Source organism: Rana temporaria, chromosome 2 (assembly GCF_905171775.1).
Source record: "Rana temporaria chromosome 2, aRanTem1.1, whole genome shotgun sequence".
In the NCBI taxonomy this organism is placed as follows: Eukaryota; Metazoa; Chordata; class Amphibia; order Anura; family Ranidae; genus Rana; species Rana temporaria.
Window position 1 is genome coordinate 28,654,357 of NC_053490.1, and position 26,046 is coordinate 28,680,402.

At 43.2% G+C, this 26,046-nt stretch overlaps 1 protein-coding gene across 1 annotated transcript in view; it reads right to left on the bottom strand.

Annotated features, from left to right (window-relative positions):
• MYO7A (myosin VIIA) overlaps positions 1-26,046 on the bottom strand; it is a 304,325-nt gene that overhangs the window by 53,190 nt on the left and 225,089 nt on the right. Inside the window, exons 34-37 of the mRNA XM_040339989.1 lie at positions 15,415-15,584; positions 12,364-12,554; positions 9,619-9,743; positions 2,060-2,217 (exon numbers count right to left, since the gene is read on the bottom strand). Of these exons, the coding sequence (XP_040195923.1) occupies positions 2,060-2,217; positions 9,619-9,743; positions 12,364-12,554; positions 15,415-15,584 (644 nt within the window). The remainder of the gene's footprint in view (positions 1-2,059; positions 2,218-9,618; positions 9,744-12,363; positions 12,555-15,414; positions 15,585-26,046) is intronic.

The following is a 26,046-nucleotide window of genomic DNA, read 5'->3' on the forward strand; positions in this document are numbered from 1 at the left end:
TAAATGAAGAAACACTTGTTTCTGAACTGTCATACCTCGCCTCCGCTCCCCCACCCCGCAAACCCTCACCCACCCTCCCATCACACCTTGAGCAGGTTTTTGAAGTTAATGTACTTCGTTAAGTATGTCTTCCCCATAAAGGAATGCCCGATAACGGGTTAAGATATTTATTGAATTTGAATGGCGATTTTTATATAGAACATCCTGTTTCGTCTAGCCAGGGTTTCCACATCCTCACAAACTTGCTATAATTCCCCTATCGAGTAAGTGTCACTCTCTCACTCCAAATCATTGTGTTAATAGTTTCAACCCAAGATTTGACAGTGGGTGGCATCTGGGCCTGCCACCTTAACGCAATTAACTTCCTTGCCTGGAAGAGGCATCTCAGTACCACTTCAAGGGAGCTGGCTGGCACTCTATTTTCCTCTATGCTGCCTAACAAGCATGTCTTAGACTCAGCTTCTAACTTAACTTTAAAAGTTTTATTAATTATGGTAACCACCTCCTCCCAGTATCTAAATAACTTTGGGCATTTCCACATCATGTGGATAAGATTGCCTGTCGCTCTGCACCTTGGGCATTCGTCAGTACTTCTCCACCCAAGATTGAACATTCTCCTGGGGGTATAGTATACTCTATGCAAAAGGAACAAGTGTGATACTTTCTGAGATGGGGAGATCGAAACCAATACCCCCCTCTTCAAGATCGCACTCCACTGTTCCGTGGTCATTTGACCTAAGTCTTTCTCCCATCCTGTCCTGCTCTTAATGGGGCCTGCCCTACTTATTGTTTTAGCTCCTATTCTAGAGTACAGCTCGGATATCAGGCCTTTAGTTGTTTTTGAAGAGGTTATTTTCAGGAGGGTGGGGGCTGAGGACCATACAATGGGTTGTAACCCAAACTGAGCTTGGATAGCGTGTCGGATCTGTAGATATCTGTAAAATGTTTTATTTGTTATATTAAATTCCTGTCGCAGGTCTGCGAAGGATTTCATCTGTTCTCCATTGTAAAGTTGGTTTAAACGGCTTATCCCTTGTCTCTCCCATTCTTTACATCTCTCGATGTCTTTTAATTCTCTTAAGTTTTGATTGCACCAGAGAGGGGTAAAAATTGTTATTCCCTTATAGCCCATCAATACTTTTGTTGTTTGCCACACTTTAAGGCTTAGTTTTATAGTGGGACATCTATGGACAAACGAACCAGCCTCGAGTGCCTCCACTATTGTCCTATGTGGTGCCCCTATTAGCATCAATCTACCGGAGTTTCCACCTCCCTCCAGTCCGCAGTTCGCAAGCTGTTGTAGCTGTGAGGCTAGAAAGTATGTTTTCGGGTGAGGCACTGCCATACCCCCCTCTTTAGCTGGCAACTGCATGGTCTGGAGACAAATCCTAGCTTGTCCCTTCTTCCAGATTAACTCTCTGAAGAGGGATTCTATCTTTTTGAACCATTTTTGAGCTATCCAGACTGGGGAGTTATGGAGGATATAGAGTAACTGGGGTAACCATAGCATCTTTATCAGATTACATCGTCCCGCTATGGATAATGGTAGTCTACACCAGGCGTCTCTTTTATGTTCCCATTTAGACAAAAGAGGAATTAAGTTATTTCGGACAATGTAGCTTTAGTGGTGCTTCAAATCGGCTTCAAAGCCTCCATAGAAGTCTATAGAAAAGCTTACTTGAAGCCCCACTGAAGCCCCAACCAAGCTCCATCAAAGCCTCATTGAAGCCCCACCGAAGCCTCATCAAAGCACCAAGCAAAAGCAAGATGTAGACTTACAGGACTGTAATCTAACCATTTTATTTAGTGACAGGAGCTCTGACTGGTGTCCAGAGAGCTTTAACAAAGCCTGTCCGAAGCCTTGTTTTGAAGCAAGTATAAACTAGCCCTAAAACATATTGCATTACTTTTTATATGTTTTATTCCCTCTCTCTCTCTGTATTAACTGAGATGTTTGTAGGTGGAAACATTTGTATAATATAAAAACTGGACTCCATAGATGTATATGTGCAGGTCCAACCCAATAAAATATGGTAACTGGTTTTCCATGAAAGGATATCGATAAATGACATGCAGGCCTCCTGAGACATCTCATCACTCATCAGCACTTTCCTTAGAAGGCCTTGTTTGATTGGCTCTCGGGTGTAGCACCACAGCTTGTCTTTCCCTCGGTTTTTAGTGATCATGACGCGGCTCAGTGTATGTTTCGGAGGCGGCCTAATTACAGAAGGAGAAAGTTATTAGATGCATCGAAAGTTTGCAGGCTAAAAGATGTCTAAATTTGACATTTTACTCTTACACATGTCTTAAAGTATAACTAAACACAATTTTTTTTAAAGTTTTGGATAGAGTGGAGAGAGTTTAGAACACCTGTCATTTTTTTTTATTGCTGCCTGGGCTTCCCAATAAGAAATTTCACCCTCTCTATTTGTTCCGATTACCATTATCATTATAAGCGAAAAGAAAAGAAAATCCCAAATTTTGGGTTGTCCCCAGAAAAGTGTTACAGGGGAAATCTTCCAATGGGGAAACAAGTTCTGGTAACCTGGGGGTCCCCAAGGGATTCCTCTAATTTGTAGGGATTTCCTCTAACTTCCTGTTTGGCTATGGGACAGGAAGTGAAGGGAAATCTCCAAAATGGAACGCAGACAGCGAAAACAAATCGAACAGGGTTTTTAACCCTCCCGTACTCTGTCCAAGATGAAAAAATATAAAGTTTTGTCTATAGTTGTACTTTAAGCTGGCTATACACCATTACATTTTAAGAAATCATGTACAAACATTCGTACAAAATTTCTCATTACATTTGACGACTTGACAAGTGTTGCTCGAAGGTAGTTCAAAATTGAATGTGCTTTTAAAATTAAATTTTGTAGTGAATGGACTTTCCTGAATGGAAACCACATACTGTTAAGCCTTGTACACACAATCGGATTTTCATTGGACAAAGCGTAGGACTTTTGGGCGTTGGCCATGAACTTGTCTTGCATACAAACAGCAAAGAATTGTCAGCCAACAAACACAAAACTGCGTGTTTTTTCAGCTCTTTAGTGCCACCCTTTGGGCAACTTCTGCTAATGTTGTGTTATGGTGAGCATTGCTTCCGAGCATGTGTGCTTGTACTTTGGAGTATTGTACACACGATCCGATAATCTGACAACACACATTTGTTGGCAGAAAATTGGCAGGAAATTTGAAAAACATGCTATCCAACATTTGTCCGTGGAAAATCCGACAACATTTGTACGATGGAGCGTACAAACGGTCGGATTTTCCGACAACAGCCTGTCATCACACATTTCCTGTCGGAAAATCCGATCGTGTGTATGAGGCTTTGGAAATCCATTTGTTTGAGAATAAAAAATGTCATCCTGCTTCTTCGTTTTTCTCATCACTGTGATCATAAATCAACATCATTATGACTAATTATAAAATCAACTTCGTACACACGATCCAACTTTATGGCCATAATTGTCTGACGAACATGTTGTGTTGGATAATCTGACCATGTGTATGATCCATCAGACAATTATTGGCTGAATAAACGACAACAAAAGTTAGCTCTTCATGCTCACCAATTGTTGGGCAATTAATCTGTTACATCGGTTTATCCAATCGTGTGTACGCAAGTCCATCCAACTAAAATCCAAAGTACAAACACACATGCTCAGAACCAATGCTAAACATCAGACAACAATAGCAGAAGTCGCCCAAAAGGGTGGCGGTAAAGAGATGAAAAACCACGTGATTTGGTGTATGTTGGCTGAAAATGTTGTGCCGTGTGTATGCAGAACAAGTTCACGGCCAACGCCCTTCGGACCTATGGAAAAGTTGGTTGGAAGTTCGATCCTGTGTATGAGGCTTAACATTCTTTCAAATGAAATTCTGCTAGCTGTTGCCGCCTGCTAGTAATTTTAGATTCATAGAACCTAGGGCCAGATTCAGAAAGATCAACGGATCTTTCTGCTGGCGTAACGTAACTCATTTACGTTACGCCGCCGCAAGTTTTTCAGTCAAGTGTTGTATTCACAAAGCACACTTACGCAAACTACGTAAAAAATTCAAATTTAGTCGCAGGAACAATGGCCATACTTAACATTGGCTGCGCCTCATAGACCCAGGGGTAACTATACGCCGGAAAAAGCCAAACGCAAACGACGAAAAAAAAAGCGTCGGGCGTAACTCCTCATTTGCATATTCGTCGCGTAAAAATACGGAAGCGCCACCTAGAGGCCGGCCTGGAATTGCAGCCTAAGATCCGACGGTGTAAGACACTTACACCTGTCGGATCTTAGGGATATCTATGCGTAACCTGATTCTATGAATCAGGCACATAGGGGGTAATCCACAAAAGGGATACGCCGGCGTATCCCTGTTTCTATCTATGCGGCTGATTCATAGAATCAGTTACGCATAGATATTCCTAAGATCCGGCAGGTGTAATAGTTTTACACTGTCGGATCTTAGGATGCAGTACCTCGGCCGCCGCTGGGGGCATTTCTCGTCGAAATGCCGCGTCGGGTATGCAAATTAGCACTTACGGAGATCCACAAAGCTTTTAAGCTTCGTTTTTTCTCCGTAAGTATTAGTTTGCAATCGTAAAATTAGGGCTGCTTTTACAAGGCCTAAACTGTTTACACCATGTAAAAGCAGACCCTTCTACCCCGTGTCGCTGTCATTTTTTTTTTTCCCGCCGCAACTTGTATTTTTTTTTTACGCCCGTCGCGATTCTCAAAACCCGGCACAACGTAAAACCGCGCAATGCACGTCGGGAAAATGACGTCGGGAGCATGCTCAGTACGTCCGGCGCGGGAGCGCGCCTAATTTAAATGGGACTCGCCCCATTAAATTAGGAACGCCTTGCGCCTGACGATTTTAAGTTACACCGCTGCAAATTTCAAGGTAAGTGCTTTGTGGATCGGGCACTACCTAGTGTAATTTGCGGCGGTGTAACTTAAATGACCAAAGTTACGTTGCGCCGGGTCTTTGTGGATTACCCCCAAAGATACGACCGTCGGAACTCAGAGATACGACGGCGTATCAGGAGATACGCCGTCGTATCTCTTTCTGAATCTGGCCCCAAATGTCTTCCAAACTGTGCTGCTCATAACGACTATACTTTTATTTTAATTGCATTCATTGCCACTGGCCCACCCAGGATGGCTCCACTCCACCTGCATTGCAATAACACAAAGTATAAATCTGGCCCTGCGCTTAGTACAATAGCAGAGTGTTTAGTACACCTGAGTTCAAGTGACAGTATCTGCATCAAGTTTGTTCTCCCTGTGAGTTGATGTCTTTCCTATCCTACTAGTAGCATGGAAACCCAACTTCTGCCAGAGTTATTTTTTTCAGCTTTGGATATGTCTGTAATGTTTTCGCTGTTGTCTGTAACCCCCATCGGGGAGATTTCACCTTATTTCCAAAAACTGTCACAGTGGGATTTATTTACTAAAGCTGAAGAGTGCAAAATCAGCCTCCCTACTGCATAGAAACCAATCAGCCTCCAAGTTTTATTGCCAAAGCCTAATTGAACAAGCTGAAGTTAGAAGCTGATTGGCTACCATGAACAGCTGCACCACATTTTAGCAAATCTACCCCAATCAGACAAGAAAGATAATGATCTGTTGTCACTGGGACCCCAAGGCATAGATAGTCATTATAACAAGACAGAGGACTGACCCTTCCCCGGCGTACTGATATCAATGTTTTGTGCATCTGTATACCCATTGGAGAAATTTTCCATCACATTCTGTTGCGAGAGGAAGTTAGAAATCTCCCCAGCGGGAAAATTAACCTCTTAAAAAATAGATTTTTTTGTACTCGCCGTAAAATCCTTTTCTCTTATCGTCCATGGACGGACACAGCTCCTTAAATCTTGACAAGTGGGTTATGATCCTGTTCACCTAGTCCTCTCCTGTGAACAGGAACATGACCCACTTGTCAAGACTTGAGAAGGCTGTGTCCCTCCATGGACGATAAGAGAAATTCCTTTTATGTTGATCCAAATGCTTCAATACATTCAGACTCAGGCTGGGTTCACACTACTACACTACTTTCATCCTACTTTGCTCTGCTACATTGGTCCTACATTTATCCTACATTGGTCCTACATCCATCCTACTTTCATGAACAGGATACTACTTTGGTCCGACTTCAATGATATTCAATGGGCCTGAAGTAGGATCAATGTAGGACCAAAAGTAGTACAGGGAGCATTTTCAAAGTCGGACCGACTTGTGTAGGACACTACAAGACGCTCTCATAGGGAAACATTGAACACAGAGCAAAGTAGGATGAAAGTAGTGTAGTAGTGTGAACCCAGCCTGAGTCACTGAACTGGAATTAGCATGCAGCTCAGGAGTTCGGGCTTTCCTTTAATTGATTATCGATCGCACTTTTTAACCGTTTTTCATGTGAGTGCAATATCTTTTTATATTAAACCATTTTAAAACGATATCACACCATGTGAGTGTTTTTCTCCTTTGGGTAACATCTATGGAGAAAGTTGGTCTGACATAGAGGATTGGTGATACAGGAGAGAGAGTGGCAGTCTATCCAGGATCCATATTGACCCATGTTGTACATGCTTGAATTTATTCTTGCTCTGGTAAGCAGCTGATACATAAGTGGTGGTGGATTTGTCATCTGATTCACAAGATTTGTGCCTGGATATTTAGCTTCACTTATTCGGAGAACTTCCTGTCACTTCCTGCATTCCTCTGTGATACTTCATATATGGACTTTTGCACTAATTTACCTTTCAGTTTTTGCACTGGGAACTTGTGCACTTTAATACATAATTGAACATTTATGTTAATTCAATTTGCAGCGCAGCTTTTCTTTTTATATTGTATTTTGTGTGTGTATCTTGCATATAAGTTGCAGCAGCTTTTTTTATATTTTTATATTTTTATTTTTTTATATTTATTATTTTTCTCACATATGTTTATAGTGTCATCACTAATTCACTCATAGACCTGTGCAGTATCTTCCTATTTTGTATATTTCCTTTAATTGCACTGGCTGTAGGCTTGTTCTGAGTCAGTAGATCTTCACTAGGAATGAGCCGAACACCCCCCCGTTCGGTTCGCACCAGAACCTTCGAACGGACCGAACGTTTGCGCGAACATTTAGAACCCCATTGATGTCTATGGGACTCGAACGTTCAAATTCAAAAGTGCTCATTTTAAAGCCTAATATGCAAGTTATTGTCATAAAACGTCTTTGAGAACCCGGGTCTTGCCCCAAGGAACATGTATCAATGGAAAAAAAGTTTTAAAAACGGTCATTTTTTCAGGAGCAGTGATTTTAATGATGCTTAAATAAAAAATAAAAAAAATAAATGAAAAATTCCTTTAAATATTGTACCTGCTGGGTGTCTATAGTATGCCCAGGGAACATGAAAAAATTACTGTTTTTAAAAAAAATTTCCATTGATACATGTTCCCTCGGGCAAGACCCGGGTTCTCAAAGATGTTTTCACAGGCATACTATAGACACCCAGCAGGTACAATATTTAAAGGAATTTTTCATTTATTTATTTTTTTAATTTAAGCATCATTAAAATCACTGCTCCTGAATCTTTAGGTGCAAACTAATACAACACATGTCCAGTACACACCAAGTAGCTTTAGGTGCAAACTACAGAGGACACAGGCAATAAACCACGTAAGAATACTGCAGCTAGCACAATTACCTGCCTGCCAGTAAATTAGGAAGAACTGATCTTGCTAAACTACACAGTGTATACATATATGTACAACACCTGGGATGCATATATATCCTCTACACACTGTAACATTAACTGACTAGCCTGCCTGCCTGCTCTATCTACCTGCAAAAAATGACACTCTCTCTCTGTCCTCTCTTAACCACCGCAACACACTACACAAGGCCGACCTGCAGGCAGCCTTTTATAGTGTGGGCGTGTACTAAACCCCCTGAGCCATAATTGGCCAAAGCCACCCTGACTTTGGCCAATTATGGCTCTCCGTTTTTTGCAAACTGTGATTGGCCAAGCATGCGGGTCATAGTGCATGCTTGGCCCATCATCAGCCAGCGATGCCGCAGTGAATTATGGTCTGTGAAACGTAACTCGAATTTGGCGGGAACGACACGTTTTGTTCGTACATACGATGTTCAAGTCGAATATGAGTTCGGCTCGAATACGAAGCTCATCCCTAATCTTCACAATCCGATCTACTGTTTCTAAAGTTGTATCTCGACAGGAGATTAAATGGAAGGGATATTTCCAAATGCCTTTGGCATTTTATCCACTAGATAGTGAAGCTTAGCTTTTACACCAATAAAATTATTTATTTTGGTTTGCATTTTCTTTAATTCACCCAAACATCTGCACTTCACATAATTCATACTGGGGAAGACATATCGCTACCCCCACAAGAGCCATTTGAATCTTGGTGCCCGAGCCTCCCACTAATTGGTCCACAGCCAGTCACAGGGTATTTTTCACACAGCCAGGTGCAAACACTCTTCCACTCGTTATCTCCAATGACCAGTCTAGGGGATTGTTTTTATGTTTAATTTGGAGAACTTGGATAAAAGAAGGGAATTAGTAGGATACTCCAAATTAAAGCAGAGTTCCACCCAGAGTTTCATTTTTAGGTGTATTGCGTTCAAAAGTACATTGTTAAAGCCCAAATGAAAGTACAGTTTAAGTTGGCCAAATACATTCAAGCTGCATCAAAATAAAAGATATGCAAAGTCTTACTTTTTTTAAAAAGCAAGTCAAGTCAAGCTTTATTGTCATTCTACTACATGTGAGGACATACGGTAGAACAAAATGTCGTATCTCACAGGGCCACGGTGCTACATACTAAAGCAGCCACAGCCTGTGTTTTATGTTAATAAAGCATGACCCCACGTAAATGACGTTTTGAACGAACGGCGCAATGCGCCGTCAGTGGACGTATCCCAGTGCGCATGCTCCAAATTACGCAGCAAAGACTCATTGGTTTCGACGTGAACGTAAATTACGCCCAGCCCCATTCACAGACGACTTACGCAAACAACGTAAAAATTGAAAAATTTGACGCGGTTCCGACAACTTTTTGGTGGATTATCTTTATGCCTGAAAACGCCTTACGTAAATGGCGTATCTTTACTGCGACGGGCAAGCGTACGTTCGTGAATAGGCGTATCTCGCTGATTTATGTATTCTAGGCTTAAATCAGCTTACACGCCCCTAGCGGACAGCGTAAATAGAAAGCTAAGATACGACAGCGCCGGCGGTCGTGTCTTAGCAACATTTGAGAATACGCTTAAATATACGACGGCGCAGATTCGGAGTTACGACGGCGTATCTACTGATACGCCGGCGTATCTCTACCTGAATCTGGCTAATACTATGCAGCATGCTGGCAGGGGAGAGGTCTTTCAACTTTGTGGCTGCTTTAGAAAAAGAAAAATAATTGAAAGACATTGAACACATTTTGCTTTGATACACCTGGGATGTATTTTGCTGATTTAAAATTAAGGTTCAGCTTGACTTTAACATTACATCATATTCGTAAATAACAGTATTTTTTTGTGTGGCTTATTGGGGTTACAGGATAATATATATATATGTCTGCAGTCAGATGATGATATGCTAACCTGAAATAATCATAGGAGAATTCCTCCAGCGTGTATGGCTTAACCTTCTCCTCTTGCTCATGTGTGGTCATCTGTACAGTCCGCACAACATCCTGCTTCTCATCTGGGGTCATTGTAACCAATGCCTTGATAAAACCACAGTGAGAGGAATAGGATTATTACATCCCCACCCCTGAAATACTCTTCATTTTTTTCCATTATAAAAGGGAATGTGGGAGGCAAGCATAACATTAAAAAAAATCACTATACTTTAAGTACAGTTATCCTTTAGGTCACCCCCTTTTCCCCACCAGAAACCCCCCCAAGTCTTATACTCACCTGTGCTATAATATACATCAATGGATGAGCTCTCCATAGGAAAAAAATAAGATTCAAAGAGCCCAACCAGGAGATTTTTAGAGCAGTAGTTGTGCAGCTTCCAGTAGCGATCTCAGATGATCGAGGATAAGCAAGTATCAGAATGGGGGTAATTTAAAGGGTAAAAAATGGAATCTGGGCACAAAAACTTTCATTCAAATAGATTGTTCAATAACCAGGATATATATGCACTATGTGCAACAAATGCTTTTGCAAAACCCAGATGTTGAACTTTAAAAAATAGTAGTGACATCATCATTGTGCTGCATAAAACGTGTTCATAGAGCAGAACTGTGGGAGGGTCTAGCTGGCTGCACCCATTACAGGAAACTACAAGTGGGGGCGGAGCCGAGACCAGTCGCTCTGCACAAGGAAAGAAAGCAGCAGTGAGCGGTCTTTATTACAGGAAGCTCCTGCCAGAAGGAAATTGTCATATTGGATTACTGCACACATCTGGAAAACCACACCAAAAGTCAAGTAAGAATAGACACAGCTCTTGTATTTAGACAATATTTGTTAGAAAAGTGGAACTTCCGCTCAACTGATTCCTCCCAGGTATCCTTTCCCACTTCCGGGAGTCTGGCCCATTGCCCCTGACGTCACCGCGCGGCCCCCTCCTCCTTCCCCTGGCCCAATAAGAGAGAGGAGCGGGGTCTCGTGCATGAGCAGTAGGGTTTCCGGCGTGAAGCCGAAAGGCTACACTGCCGGGTTCCTTTACCCGCAATGGCAGGAGCAGCACCCGACAGCTGATGGAAACATCAGCTGCGGTGCCGACATCGAGGGACTCCAGGACAGGTAAGTGTCCATTTATTAAAAGCCAACAGCTGCAGTATGTGTAGCTGCTGGCATTTAATTTTTTTCTTTTTGGCCGGAACACTGCTTTAAGCCCGGTTTTTAGCTTTATTGCTCTCACATTTCCCTAATTTTGCAATCTGGTCTAATGCCGGCCATAGATCCCTGATGGTTGGACATTGGGCATAATCTTACCATTGGCAACATGCAAGCATTAAAATGAATGCTCAGGCCAATGGTGCAGTCATGCTAATGTTTAAAGGGGTTGTAAAGGTTTGTTTTTTATTTTCTAAATAGGTTCCTTTAAGCTAGTACATTGTTGGTTCACTTACCTTTTCCTTTGATTTCCCTTCTAAATGTTTTTTTTCTTTGTCTGAATTTCTCACTTCCTGTTTCTCCTCAGTAAGCTTGCCCCCATCATCCGAGCCGTTCTGGCTGGGGGTTAGTCAGCCAGAACAGCTTACTGAGGAGGAACAGGAAGTGAGAAATTCAGACAAAGAAAACAAAGAAAAAAAACATTTATAGCTGGATTCAGGTAGGGGTGTGCATCTTTGCGGCGGCGTATTTACACTACGCCGCCGTAAGTCAGAGAGGCAAGTACTGTATTCACAAAGTACTTGCCTCCTAAGTTACGGCGGCATAGCGTGAATAGGCCGGCGTAAGCGCGCCTAATTCAAATGAGGATGTGGGGGGCGTGATTTATGCATATTAACTGTGACCCGACGTGATTGCCGGTTTTTACGAATGGCGCATGCGCCGTCCGTGTACATATCCCAGTGTGCATTGCGGCAAAGTATGCCGCAAGGACGTATTGGTTTCGACGTGGACGTAAATTACGTCCAGCCCCATTCACGGACGACTTACGCAAACAACGTAAAATATTCAAATTTCTACGCGGGAACGACGGCCATACTTAACATTGGCTACGCCACCTAGGGGGCATCTTTATGTTTAGGCGGCGTATCTCTTACGGAAACGGTGTATCTTTACTGCGACGGGCGCACGTACGTTCGTGAATAGGCGTATCTAGTAATTTACATATTAAAAAAAACATACATAGTCTACGCCGAACTCAAGCGCCACCTAGCGGCCAGCCTAAATATTGCACCCTAAGATACGACGGCGCAGGCTGTTGTATCTTAGTTAGGTTTAAGTGTATCTCAGTTTGAGAATACACTTAAACTTAGGACGGTGCAGATTCCGAGTTAGGTCGGCGTATCTACTGATACGCCGGCCTAACTCTCTCTGAATCCACCTATTAGAAAGGAAATCGAAGGAAAGGGTAAGTGAACCAACAAAGCACTAGCTTAAAGGAACCTATTTAGAAAATAAAAAACAAACCTTTACAACCCCTTTAAGAAGATGACACTGTCACAGCCTTTGTCTGACCACAGTGTAGATGCCTCCATGAAGAAGGAATCAGGATCCAACCCACCACTATTTCTCATGCAACTTGGTAGATGAGTGGAAGCAGCACATAGAAAGCATTAACCACCTTTCTCTTTTCTGATGTATAAATGAGAAGAGGAAGACATCAGACCACTGCATGGAACATTTCCAATAATTTGGAAGACCATTCGCCTGGAAAGAACGTACCACAATCTCAGAAGGAGGCTTAGTGACAGTCGGCATCACATACACGATCTCAGTGGGGAAATCTCCTTTCTGTTTGCTCCGTTCATTGTATCCATGAGCCCAGCCTGCATTCATGACCGTTTCCCCCGTATCCTGGTCCAGGATGATCAGATCTCCCTTCTGAAAGCCGAGGAATCCGGAATTTTCACCTGCTGCATGAACAGGACCATGCGTCCCAATAAACAATAGGGAAAAAGGTTTACCATGCTTGGTGCATGAATAACGAACATAAAAATCATAAAAAGAATATTGTACGGTGCAAAGGTTTTCATTGAGGATTCATGTTGAGCTATCACTGTAAAGTCTGCCTGTTATGTGTTTTGCATGTTTCCTTTGCCTTAAAGAGCAACTGCACTCATAGTTACATAGTAATAAGGTTTAATAAAGTCAATGGCCCATCCAGTTCAACCTATATAAGTGTGTGCTTTTTTTTTTTCAATTTATCTACACTCCCCACTGACACCACCAACTGTAGAAGGAAGTTCTGCATCTTTACTGCTTGAAGAGTAAAGAAACCCTTACACAGTTAAAGATTGAACTACCGTATTTATCTGCGTATAACGCACACTTTTTCCCCCTGAAAATAGGGGAAAATCAGGGGTGCGTGTTATACGCCGATCCCTGCCGTCTCCGAGGGAAGAGGAGGGACGAGTGCCGCTGAGTTACAGAGCCGCGATCTGCTGTGTGCCGGGCGCTCCGTCACTCACAGCCACGCCTCCTGGCCCCGCATTGGGCAACTGTCTATCATATGAGCGGGGCCGGGAGGCGAGGCTGTGGGTGACGGAGCGTCAGGTACACAGAAGATCGCGGCTCTGTAATTCAGCGGCACGGAGCGCCCGGTAAACAGAAGATCGCGGCTCTGTAATTCAGCAGCACGGAGCGCCCGGTACACAGGGGATCACGACTCTGTAATTCAGCAGCACGGAGCGCCCGATACACAGAAGATCGCGGCTCTGTGGTTCAGCGGCACTCGTTCCTCCTCTTCCCTCGGAGACAGCAGGGATCTGACACTGGCGAGGCTGCAATGATGGCAATGTTTCCAAGGTCAGTGTTTCCGGAGCAGTGAGGGGGGGGGTTATATATCACTTGTGGTCTAATTCAGCGGCACTCGTTCCTCCTCTTCCCTCGGAGACAGCAGGGATCTGACACTGGCGAGGCTGCAATGATGGGGGTTTCAAAGTTCAAAGTTCTTTATTTAAAATGTTTTTTTCCTGAAACTTCCCTCCTAAAATTGGGGTGCGTGTTATACGCCGGTGCGCGTTATACGCTGATAAATACGGTACTTACCAGAGGGTGATATAACAACTGCTGCCTCCTGATGTCTGTTTTTTGTTTTTCTATTACCTTTCTTTTAATTGACAAATGGCAATTTTACATTGCAGGATTGTAGCGCAATTGTAAGTCAAATGTTTGGCTCGCAGTTGTGGCGCAGCCCTATTGATCTCAGTGGGCGAGTTTGACAGGTGGTTCCAAAACCCCCTTAATTTTACTGTTCCCATTGATTACAAAATTGACCTGTTACTCTGACCTATTCAGCTCTGTGAGAGTCCTTCATTGTCTGGTTGGCTAGAAGTTAGTTTATTCTTAAAAATAGTCCTACCAGCTTGTACTGTAATTTGTAATAGATAGGTCTAGTACGGTAAATGCTTTAGTACATGCAGAGTTGAAATATCTACCTTTGGTTTTCTCCTGAAAAATAGCAGTGCACTTCTTCCAACTAGGCACCCCCGTGCCTTGACCCTTGTAGCTGCAGTGTGAGATAATCCAATGCCGCATACACACGGACGGAATTTCTGACAGAAAAAGTCAGATGGGAGCAATTCATTGGATATTCTGACCGTGTGTATGTCCCATCTGACTTTTTCTGTCGTCATTTCCGTCGGACTTAGATAGAGAGCAGGTTCTCTATTTTTCTGTCGGAAAATCAGACAGAGGTTTGCCTGGTCAAAAGTCTGACGTGTGTACGCGGCATAAGGCAGTGTTGTCATGGGAATCCCTCCCATGGAGCCATTATGTTCTCCTGGCAGGAGAATACAGTGATTATTGCTAGCAGCTGTAACAGCCACTAGCAATAATCACATGTAAAATCCATTAGGCTGGTTGTACTCAATAGGTACATTCAGCCTGTCCATGCGTGGTTCAAATCTCGGCTGGTTTAGATTCAAACCGCCTACTGACAACTTTTCTGTACCTAAGGACCTGCAGTGCAAGGATCTCCTTGCTTATGCTTCATTCATTCCATGGATCTGTGTTTTATACTCTTCTTCTGCCATTATGAACAAGCAAAGCCATGCCTCTACTAAGATGAATGACTCTGCATAGAGATACAATGCAAAATAAGGCATGGAATGAATATTATATCAGCTTCATAAAGCCTACGTACAATACTGTTGACTTGTCCTTTGATCTCTGCTTGCTTTTTTGGACATATCTTCCACAACATAGGTCCTCTAAGGCCTTGTACACACGAGCAGACATGTCCGATTAAAACGGTCCGCGGACCGTTTTCATCGGACATGTCTGCTGGGAGCTTTTGGTCTGATGTGTGTACACACCATCAGACCAAAATCCCCGCGGACAGAGAACGCGGTGACGTATAAGACACCGACGTTCTCTAACACGCGAGTTCAATGCTTCCACGCATGCGTCGAATCAATTTGACGCATGCGAGGGATTTCGGGACGCTGGTTATACGTCATAACCAGCGGACATGTCCGATGAGTCGTACTAACCATCGGACATGTCCGACGGACATGGTTCCAGCGGACAAGTTTCTTAGCATGCTAAGAAACTTTTGTCCGCTGGAAAAATGTCCGCTAGGCCGGAAAACTGTCCGCTAGGCCCTACACACAATCGGACATGTCCGCGGAAACTGGTCCGCGGACCAGTTTCAGCGGACATGTTCGGTCGTGTGTACAAGGCCTGACACCTGAGCATTTGACCCATGATTGGCTGACAAAGATGATTTCACGATTACTAGTTTAAAAAAAACAAATGTCTTTCCCTCCATACCTGGATTCAGATTGTCTTGAATAGCCACCACATATTTGGATCTTTTTCTTAGTCCCTCCAGAAAAGTTACAACCAGGTCTCTGATGTCCTCTGCGTTGTTGGAGGTGAAGGTGTACTCATCACTTTTAATGGTAGCCAAGGTAAAACTCTGACCTTGCAACTTACTCCCTCTGCCGTGACCAGCAAAAGACAATGGGGGAGAGAGAAAAATATAACAGTGTTAGGAAAAAAAACATAATTCACACCCTGGCTAAACATATCACCGTAATATCTTAGTTTACAACAGCATCACAATAAGCTAAAGTGTATCTAAAATCAGAACTTTTATTTTTGTTTTGGGTAGAAAGATGCTGGATTAGAACCCCTGCCCGGTTTTTATCACAGTCTGTGTCCCTAATAGGGAGATTAACTTTTTCAATTTGTCCCAATGACTGCTTCACTAGTACTGAAAGCGAGTAAGAAACCAACATTGTGAGTTGTCACCAGAACAGAGAGAGAGGAAAAAGATTCCAGTGGTGAGTGGTTATTGCAGTGAGTTATTACAGAAACATTAAAAGCAAGAACAAATAATATCCTTTAATATCACTTTAATTAAAGGGTAAATAAATGCTATAAATGGCAGTTACAAATAAATATATAGTTTAGGGCTTGCATACAGGTGCTGTATGCAGGGCAACTTCTAATGCTCAGGTTATCTCAGGCTGCATTTTACACCATTCTGAATGCTGCCATAAGAGGGCGCCACTTAAGGGAGGCATTAGGGGTTTGTACCACCTCTTTAAATGTGAGTATAAACGTACTTACTCTTCTTGGCCTATCTTGGTTTTAATCACAGGATTGGCCAAAAAGTGTAAGCCAAAGGTTTTTACTTTTTGCACATTATATTCTGCAGAGCGTTGCAATAAGGGATGCATTTAAGGACTGTCCTTTTAGGGTTGATTCACACCAGATGTACCGGCATGCGTTGTTGGACCATGGGAGGAAAAATGAGACCCAAAAAATATTTGCCATAGCAATGCTTTTTTTTTAATAAACAACAAATCATGATACAACACAATGCAAATTCCAACTCAATACAATTGTGACAATCATTAATGCAGGCAACAATGCTAATAATTAAAAAAATAAGTATTTTAAGTAAAACCTTTCTTGGCATGAAACCTGACCTATAGGTGACATAAAATATTCAGCCATCTGATCACATATTGTAAGGACGCTCAAGTTTCCACCTGGCAATGCTCCATTCCAAAGTTATAGCCATCCATCTTGATTTTATGTACCATACAGTTGGTCTTTATGACATTTGTTGCATTCTGTGGGGTCATTTGCAGAACTGTGTGTAGTGTACACGTCACTGTTTGCCAGTATACCAAACAAGCACATAACCATTTTCTGTGCACGAGCGAGCCGATCAATAAATATTTGCCTTGCAGGTGTTAGACCCCTCTGCAAAGATGGCCATATAAGATGTTCTCCTAGGTCAAATGCCTCATCGCCCACAAGAACAAATGGGTAAGCTGGCTGACTGGTTGCAGGCCACTGTCTGTTTGGTGGAATATATAGTTGCTTATTAGACAATATCTTGGCAAGTTTTGAAGAGTCAATACTGCTTCTAAAAACCCCAACGTCAATATAGGCGAAGCAGTAATCAGCATCTACAACTGCTAGAAGAACCACAGAAAAATATTTCTTATAGTTGAAAAATCTGCTTCCACTGCCCATTGGCTTTTGGATTCGGATATGCTTCCCATCCATTCCACCAAGACAATTAGGGAAATTGCATTGTGACCAAAATAATTCCGCAACATCTATCCACATTGCCACTGAAGGTGTTGGCATGACTCTTTGTTTCAAGTCTCGCCATATTGCATCGCAGGTAGAATGCACTATGTCACAGAAGGTATATTTTCCTAGGAGAAACTCCAAATGGATGGAAGTAAATGAATTGCCAGTTGCAGGAAACCTGAAAAATAAAAACAAAAACAAATCAATTCCCTTGCACAATCATTGAAAACTAGATGGCAAACAATGTGTGGCAATTTTCAGAGAGAGATACATAAACAGCAGACTGAGAATCGTAGTGGTTCGGCCTCCAAAAAACATTACCCCTATGCTTATTTTACACAACTTGAATTTCTGCACCCCTAATGGAGCTTCATCTATAAGTAGACATAGTTACATAGCTGTGACACCCCAATGTATCATGACGAGTTTATACTCTTTCTTTTCTGTCTCTTTGTTACACAGAACTGACAGTAACTTTGATAATGATGAGGAGGTAGTGGAGAGGGAAGTTGAAAAGGACTGTGTAGGGGGCTCCAGTGGTAACAGCTGGGTCAACCACTGCCACTAATACTGAAAGGGGCAGTCAAGAGGTGCAGTTCCACCACCAGCTAGCACCACAATGCCAAAGCAAAGCACAAGTGGCCCAGTGGCTTCCAGTTGCAGATCCATGGATGCACTCATTTTTTTCCATAGAGGAGAGGAGGACAGAGAGAGGAGGGGAACCTTTTTCACTGTACGACCCTTATACCCCTTATGGAAGAAATCACAGGTTGATGGATTTGCATAAAGACAAGATGGACCTACTTTGCTCTTACAATTGGAACACCCCACCAAGGTCCAGCAGATCCATTATGTCTGGTCCTTCCTCATCAGCACCACCAACTTCTCATTACAGCCACAGCAGGGGTGCCCACCCTACCAACATACTTACTCGCAGCCCTCAACCTCATTTTCTGGCAGTCCCCCACCAACTCAGTCACCAATGGAAAGCCAAGTCTATGGAGAGGAGAGTAGCTTGCAGCAGTCCCAGGATAGCAACTTTCTCTATTAGTTTTATCTTTACAATTAAAAAAAAAAGTTTTTTTGCTGTTGCAGTTATCAAGGTGACATTCACCTATTTTATATTAATATTTTTTGCACGAAAAAAATGAAAAAATACAAACAATTAATAAGGGCTAATTAGTTACATAGTTAGTCTGGTTGAAAAAAGTCCATCTAGTTCAACCAATAAATGGAAAACAAATAAAAAATACTACAATCCTACACCCACAGTTGATACAGAGCAGAGGTCTCCAAACTGCGGCCCGAGGGCCAGATGTGGCCCTTTGCTAGCCTTTATCCGGCCCTCGGGGCACAATTCCTCCCACTGACATGAGGCACTATTCCTCCCATTGACACCAACAATGGGGCACTATATTATCCACTGATACCAATGATGGGATACTATTCCTACTAATAGGGGGAATACTCCTCTTCCTATTGACCACCAACCCTGAGGCCATATATGTTTTCACTGATGCCGGGCCCGTGACTTTTTCTTCCCCTGCTGGCCCCAATCCGGCCCTCCTAAAGTCTGAAGGGCAATAAAGTGGCCCTTTGTTTGTAAAGTTTGGAGACCCCTGATCCAAGGAAAAAAAAAAACAGCAAAGCATGATCCAATTTTCTCCAGCAGGGAAAACAAAATCCTTTCTGATCCCCCAAGAGGCAACATGTGACACAAAGGGCCTGATTCACAGAAAAAGTACGCCGGAGTATCTGCTGATACTCCGGCGTACTTTCAAATTTGCCGCGTCGTATCTTAATTTGTAATTCACAAAAAAGATACGACGGCTTTTGGCTAAGATCCGACAGGCGTACGGCTTCGTACGCCTTCGGATCACAGGTGTAATTTTCCGGCGCCCACTGGGTGGAGTTTGCGTCGTTTTCCAGCGTCGGGTATGCAAATTAGCTTTTACGGCGATCCACAAAGGTACGTGCGTTCGTTACGTCGTCGCTAGTCAGTTTTTCCCGTCGCAAACTTAGGCCTGCTTTTTCATGGCTTACAATTAGAACAGCCATGTTAAAGTATGGCCGTCGTTCCCGCGTCGAATTTCAAATTTTTTTTTTGCGTAAGACGTCCGGGAATACGAAATTATGTTACGCAGGTCGCAGTTAAAAAAACACGTCGGGCGCCGTAATTTCGCGCAAAGCACGTCAGGAAATTTTCACATGGAGCTTGTGCAGAAAGTTCGGCGCGGGAACGCGCCTAATTTAAATGGTACACGCCCCATTTGATTTAGGCTGGCTTGCGCCGGACGGCTTTGCGTTACACCGCCGTAAGTTTACACGCAAGTGCTTGGTGAATCAGGCACTTGCGCTGAAAACTTGCGGCGGTGTAACGTAAAGACGATACGTTACGCCGCCGCAGATAACTGTGAATCTGGCCCAATGTTTTTTTGTTGAAAGGAGTGGTTGGCCTAGCTCAATTTTTTTTTTTGGATACAATTTCTCACTGATTTTTTCACATCTACTGTATAATGCACGCATTAAGAATATGCAATTACCTTTGCTTAAAGTAGAACTATAGGCAAAACAATTTGAATAGAGTAAGAAAAGATGACACCTGTCAGTTTTTTTCGCCCTTGTTTCATCAGATATGGTGACCCGTCAGAATTGGTAACGGAAGTGACGTTCTGTCGCCGCCGTCTTGCTATATCCCGCACTCCTCCATAGTAAGGTGTGAGGGTGGGACCCTGTGCTATGGGAAAGATTGCTAGTTTACGCCATATGTTGGAGAGAAAGACACACTAATTACACAGCTGTGTGTTCAGCTATTTAGTTGTGACCTGACTATCGCTCAGGGCCCCACCCTACAGACAGGAAGTCTGTCCTGGAAATCAGGTGAATTCCCAGGACAGGCTGTGTGTGGATGTCTGCAGGAGGCAGATGTCCTTAATGGGAGTAAGCTAGATTTGTGCTTAACTCTGGGAAACTGTTTGTTTTAAAGAAACAGAACTTGGGCCTAGGCTAAAGGCCTGAAACAGCCGGATAGCAAGTGTGACAGCCAGGAGGCTAAACTGTTGATTTGGCAAGATACAGGAATGGTGGAACCCCCTGCGAGGGCTGCTGTTGTATTTGTAAACTTTTATGCTTTTAAATAAAAGTGGGCTACCAGGCCCTTAAAAACGCAGTTCTGGATTGGCGTACTCACTGGAAAACGCATCTATCGCTGGAGTCTAATAACCCCAATCTTACAAAGGATACACTGAGAAGGGGGAAAGCAGACATGTTGTTACACCCACCGGACTTTTGCATTTAACACTTATATTTACCAGTAAAGTGAGTTTATATAGTGAAATCCAGTACTTAGAACTCCGTCTGACTGTTATGATGTTGAATTTTAAAAGCAGCGGCAAGCCTGCTCATCTCACAGGTTTGCTAATCTGACAGAAGTTTGCTGTTTTTACAATTCAACATCTAACCAGTCACACAGAGTTCGAAGTACTGTATATCACTATATAAACTCACTTTCCTGTTAAAAATAAGTGTAAAATGCAAAACTCCGGTGGGTGTAACAAGATGTCCGCTCTCCCTCTTCTCAGTGTATCCTTACTATGGAGGAGTGTGGGGTGTAGCAAGATGGCGGCAACGGAACGTCACTTCCGTTACCAATGCTGACAGGTCACTGAATCTGATAAAACACCCTCAGTGTCCTATTGGGGAGATTTCCCTTCACTTCCATTCCCATAGCCAACACAGGAAGCGAGAGGAAATCCCTGCAAATTCAGTGAATCCCTTGGGCTCCCCCAGGTCACCATTGGCACATTTCCGCTCCGTTACTGTTCTGGGGACAACCCAAAATGTGGGATTTTCTTTTACATTCACTATCAATGAAAATGGTAAGGAGGACAAATAGAGGTGGCAAATCTCCCTAACAGGGGGCACAGACAGCAAAAAAGAAAAAATGTGACAGAGGTTCTAACCCCTCCCCACTCTGTCTAAAACTCAAAAAAGTCTTGTTTTTGTGAGAATGTAGAAGGGGAATACTTTCAGACAAGCTGGCTTGTGTTATGTTCAGTTGGCCGTTCACTGAATGCGGCCTGTTCCCTAGCACCAAATAATATACTGTAATCATTTTATCACTGGTTGCTAGCATACAGGCAGCTCTACTGCGTCAGTTAAAGAGGAAGTAAACTCAGTACTTTAAAAAAAATAATAATCTTCCCTGAAAAGTTAAGGCATGATGATGTGCTATGTATGCATTGCATACTAGCACGTTATGTGACACTTACCTGCAAACCAAGCCCGCGTCGTCCCCGCTGCAGGCCACATCCATCTTCCTTTCGGGGGCCGAGGACTGTGTGAGTGGCCGGAGCCGTGTAAAGTCACTACCGCGCATGCTAGTGGGAACTACCGGTCACGGCACACGGTCCTGAAGAAATGTCACGGGCTGGCGTTTCTTCATCGGCACAGTATACAGTAAATATCTCCTAAACAGCGCACATTTAGGAGGTATTTACAGTACCTATAGGTAAGCCTTAGTCTAGGCTTACCTATAGGTACAAAGTAAACAGGGAGGTATACAACCCCTTTAAGGTAAAATGGACCTATACTCACCTCTCATCCATTGCTGCAAGGCTGTCATCGGCAGCAGCATCTTCTCCTGTCTCCTTCAGGGTATGGATCTTTTCTTATGTAAAGGTCCAGATGCAGAGAAAAAAAATGTAACAGCTTCAAGCCACTGATCAAAGAAGTTTTTCCATCGGGTCCGTTCAACAGAAGCCAACATATAACGACTGTCTTCTGTCGAACCGGGAGGGCTACACATAGATCAAAAATCCTGATTTAACAAGCCGGACAATGTTTGTTCCGTGTTGGAGGCAGCATTACAAAGCGATAACAAAGCTTACATTTTTAAAATTAAAATAGCAAACGTGTCCTATTTACCTGCTCTGTGCAATAGTTTTGCACAGAGCAGCCTCGCTCCTCTTCTTCTGGTATCCTCCTCTTCGGTAGCTTTTAATGAGGGAACCCTTGCGCGCTTGCTCCTGAGCCACCTACCCTGCACCACCCCTGCCCCCCACCCAACCGCTCGCTCAGCATGAGATTTGTTTGACAACAGTAGGAGCCAATGACAAGAGCCGCTGCTCTTGTCCACAGTGCTGGATCAGATTGGTCTCCGGTAAGAATAAGGGGGGGCTGGGGGGATTCTGCAGCACAGAAGCTTTTTCACCTTTTTTTTATGTCACAATGTAGAGAATAAGATTTCCTATCATCTGTGCCCAGTCTTGCCACACAGAGTTAATCCAGCTCCGAGCAATCCTCTTTTTATTGTTCAGGGAAATAAAACAGACTTACAGATAAAAACCAAAGTCCTTGCTTGAGTGACAGGCTATTTACATATCTCGTGCACTGCTTGCAGACATACACAGCTTCTGTAAAGAGTACTCAATTCACATCCCCTTCCCCTCTTACCTCCAGCTCTATGTATATTCTGATGGCTGTTGCATTTTCTCATGGCACTGAACTGTGACTCACCTCATATTTTGAAAACATTTAATCAAAACACAGGGGAGGGGATGTGAATTGTGCCACTTTTTTTTCAGAAGCAAGGGTTTTTATCTGGAAGTCTGTTGTATTTCACTAAACAATAAAAGAGGACTGCTCAGAGCTGGATTAACTCTGTGTGGCAAGACTGGGCACAGGTGATAGGAAATCTTATACTCTACATTGTGACATAAAAAAAAGAAAAAAAATGTTTTTGGGTTTACATCCACTTTAAGGCTTTAGAACCACTTAAAAAAAAATAAAAAGGTATAAAGTATTAGAAACTTACCACAGAAGATGTTCTGTAGGTGACACAGCCCCCCTGTCATTTCTGTCCCGCAGTTGAAGATCGAGTGACAGACTTTCAAGAAGATCAAAGCTATCATGGAAGGGAAATAATTATTGATTATGATTGATCAGTATGAATCATGCACACACAACGCATTGCATGACATGTCATATGAAATGACTTTGATATGGCTTACTATCCAAATACATTACAAACATCATCTTACCTTTTAGGAGACATGCGGATATATTCATGAAACTCATCTTGACGTGACTGCAGATCATGGTACAAGGTCCAAAACTGACCCTTCTGTCCTCTCTCTATCAAAAGCGGATGGACCCAATAACGTCATTCAAGGATGGCGATACTTATTACCACGATTATGCTTGTCAGAGGTGACATTGCTGCCAACAACAGTAATGCTGCGTCGTAATTTCCGACAACAAATGTTCCATGTGAGCTTGTTGTCGGAAAATCCGACCGTGTGTAGGCTCCATAGGACATTTGCTGTCGGAATTTCCGACAACAAAAATCTGAGAGCTGGTTCTCAAATTTTCCGACAACAAAACTTGTTCTTGTTCCGAGCGTACACATTTCTGACGCACAAAATTCCACGCATGCTCGGAATCAAGCAGGAGAGGCTATTGGACTTTTTCTCGGCTCGTCGTACGTGTTGTACGTTACCGCGTTCTTGATGTTCGCAATTTCCGACAAACATTTGTGTGACCGCGTGTATGCAAGACAAGTTTAAGCCAACATCCGTCGTAAATAAATCCACGGTTTTGTTCGATCGTCTGTACGCGGCATAATTCTGCATTGGGAATGCAAAAGGTTACAGACTCCAAGATGTAGTAAGTCACCATACACAAAGGTCCGGATTCATAAAGACTTACGCCGATGTATCTTTATATACGCCGCGTAAGTCCACGGATGCGCCGTCGTATCTATGCGCCGTATTCACAGTACAAGATACGCCTGAATTTTGGCTTCCTACGACCGACGTAAGTCTCCTACGCCGTCGTATCTTGGGTGCATATTTACGCTGGCCGCTAGGGGCGCTTCCATTGATTTACGCGTTGAATATGCAAATGACCTAGATACGCCGATTCACGAACGTACTTGCGCCCGTCGCAGTAAGCTACGCCGTTTACGTAAGGCGTACGTCCGGCGTAAAGATAAACCACCAAATAGCTGGTCTAAGTCGTGTAGGGTATGGACGTCGGAACTGCTGTCGGATTTTACGTCGTTTGCGCAAGTCGTACGTGAATGGGGCTGGGCGTAGGTTACGTTCACGTCTTATGAATTGAGCCGGCATATCTTAGGGAGTAAATTCGACGTGATTCTGAGCATGCGCGCGCATGCGCCGTTCGTTCGGCGCTTCATTTACATGGGGTCACGATTCATTTTAATACAACACGCCCACTACCTGCCTACTTTGAATTAGACGGGCTTACGCCAGCCCATTTACGCTATGCCGACGTAACTTACGGAGCAAGTGCTTTGAGAATACTGTACTTGCCTCTCTATGTTACGTCGGCGTAGCGCAAATGAGATGCGCTACGCCGATTTAAGATACGCCGATCTAAGATACGCTGCTCTACCTGAATCCGGCTAAAAATGTCCCTTGACGTTTTCCATGAAGATTATTAGGAATGTCGAAAAAAAAAAAAAAGCAACCCAACGCAAAATGACAAGCATGTACCATCAAGGCACCTGCGTTTATGTGAGCTCTGATGGAAAGAGTGCAGTGTGAATGGATCCTTAGGGTGCCCATTTTTCAATGTTGGTTGAATTTGCACCAAGGGAGAGAAGGAGAAACAATTTGTGACTTTGTATGAGGTCATAACCGATGGAAACCATGTACCTCCATCCCTAAGTAGTAAAAAATAAAGGATAAAATGGATTTAACAAGGAGTTGGAAACGTTCCTCAGAGATTTTTCTCCATAGTGACATGATGGCATCACACAGTTGCTGCAGATTTGTCGGCTGCACATCCGTGATCCCAAAGGTGTTCTATTGGATGAGATGTGGTGAGTGTGGAGGCCATTGGAGTACAGGGACCTCATAGTCCAGTGGTGAGATGATTGGATCTTTGTGACATGGTGACATTATCCTGCTGGAAGGAGCCATCAGAAGATGGGGACACTGTAGTCATAAAGGGATGGACATGGTCAGCAACAATACTCAGGTAGGCCGTGACATTTAAATGATGTTCAATTGGTACTAAAGGGACGAAAGTGTTCCAAGAAAATATCCCCCACATCATTACACCACCAGCACCAGCCTAATACGGTGATACAAGGCAGGATGGATCCGTACTTTCATGTTGTTTACTCCAAATTCTGACCCGATCATCTGAATGTTGCAGCTGAAATCGAGACTCATCAGACCAGGCAACGTTTTTCCAATCTTCTATTGTCCAATTTTGGTGATCCTGTGCGAATTGTAGCCTCAGTTTCTTGTTCTTAGCTGACAGGAGTGGCACCCGGTGTGGTCTTCTGCTGCTGTAGTCCATCTGCTTCAAGGTTCAATGTGATGTGCATTCAGAGATGGTATTCTGCATACCTTGTATGTAACAAGTGGTTATTTGAGTTACTGTTGCCTTTCTGTCATCTGGAACCAGTCTGCCCATTCTCCTCTGACCCCAACAAGGCATTTTCCTCCACACAACTGCCGCTTACTGGATATTTTCTCTTTTTCGGACCATTCACTGTAAACCCGAGAGATGGTTGTGTGTGAAAATCCCAGTAGATCAGAAGTTTTTTAAATACTCAGCCCGTCTGGCACCAACAACCATGCCACAGTCAAAGTCACTTCAGCAAGTAATCTTCACCACATCCAGATGCCTAAATACTGCCATGTGATTGGCTGATTAGCAATTTGTATTACCAAGCAATTAAACAGATGTACCTAATAAAATGGCTGGTGAGTGTAAGTTCCCAGCATACCAATTTCTTCATAAAAATATTCACATTAAATAATGCATTGTATCTACAATTTAGTACAACGTTTCGGAGTCATGGTGGGTTCC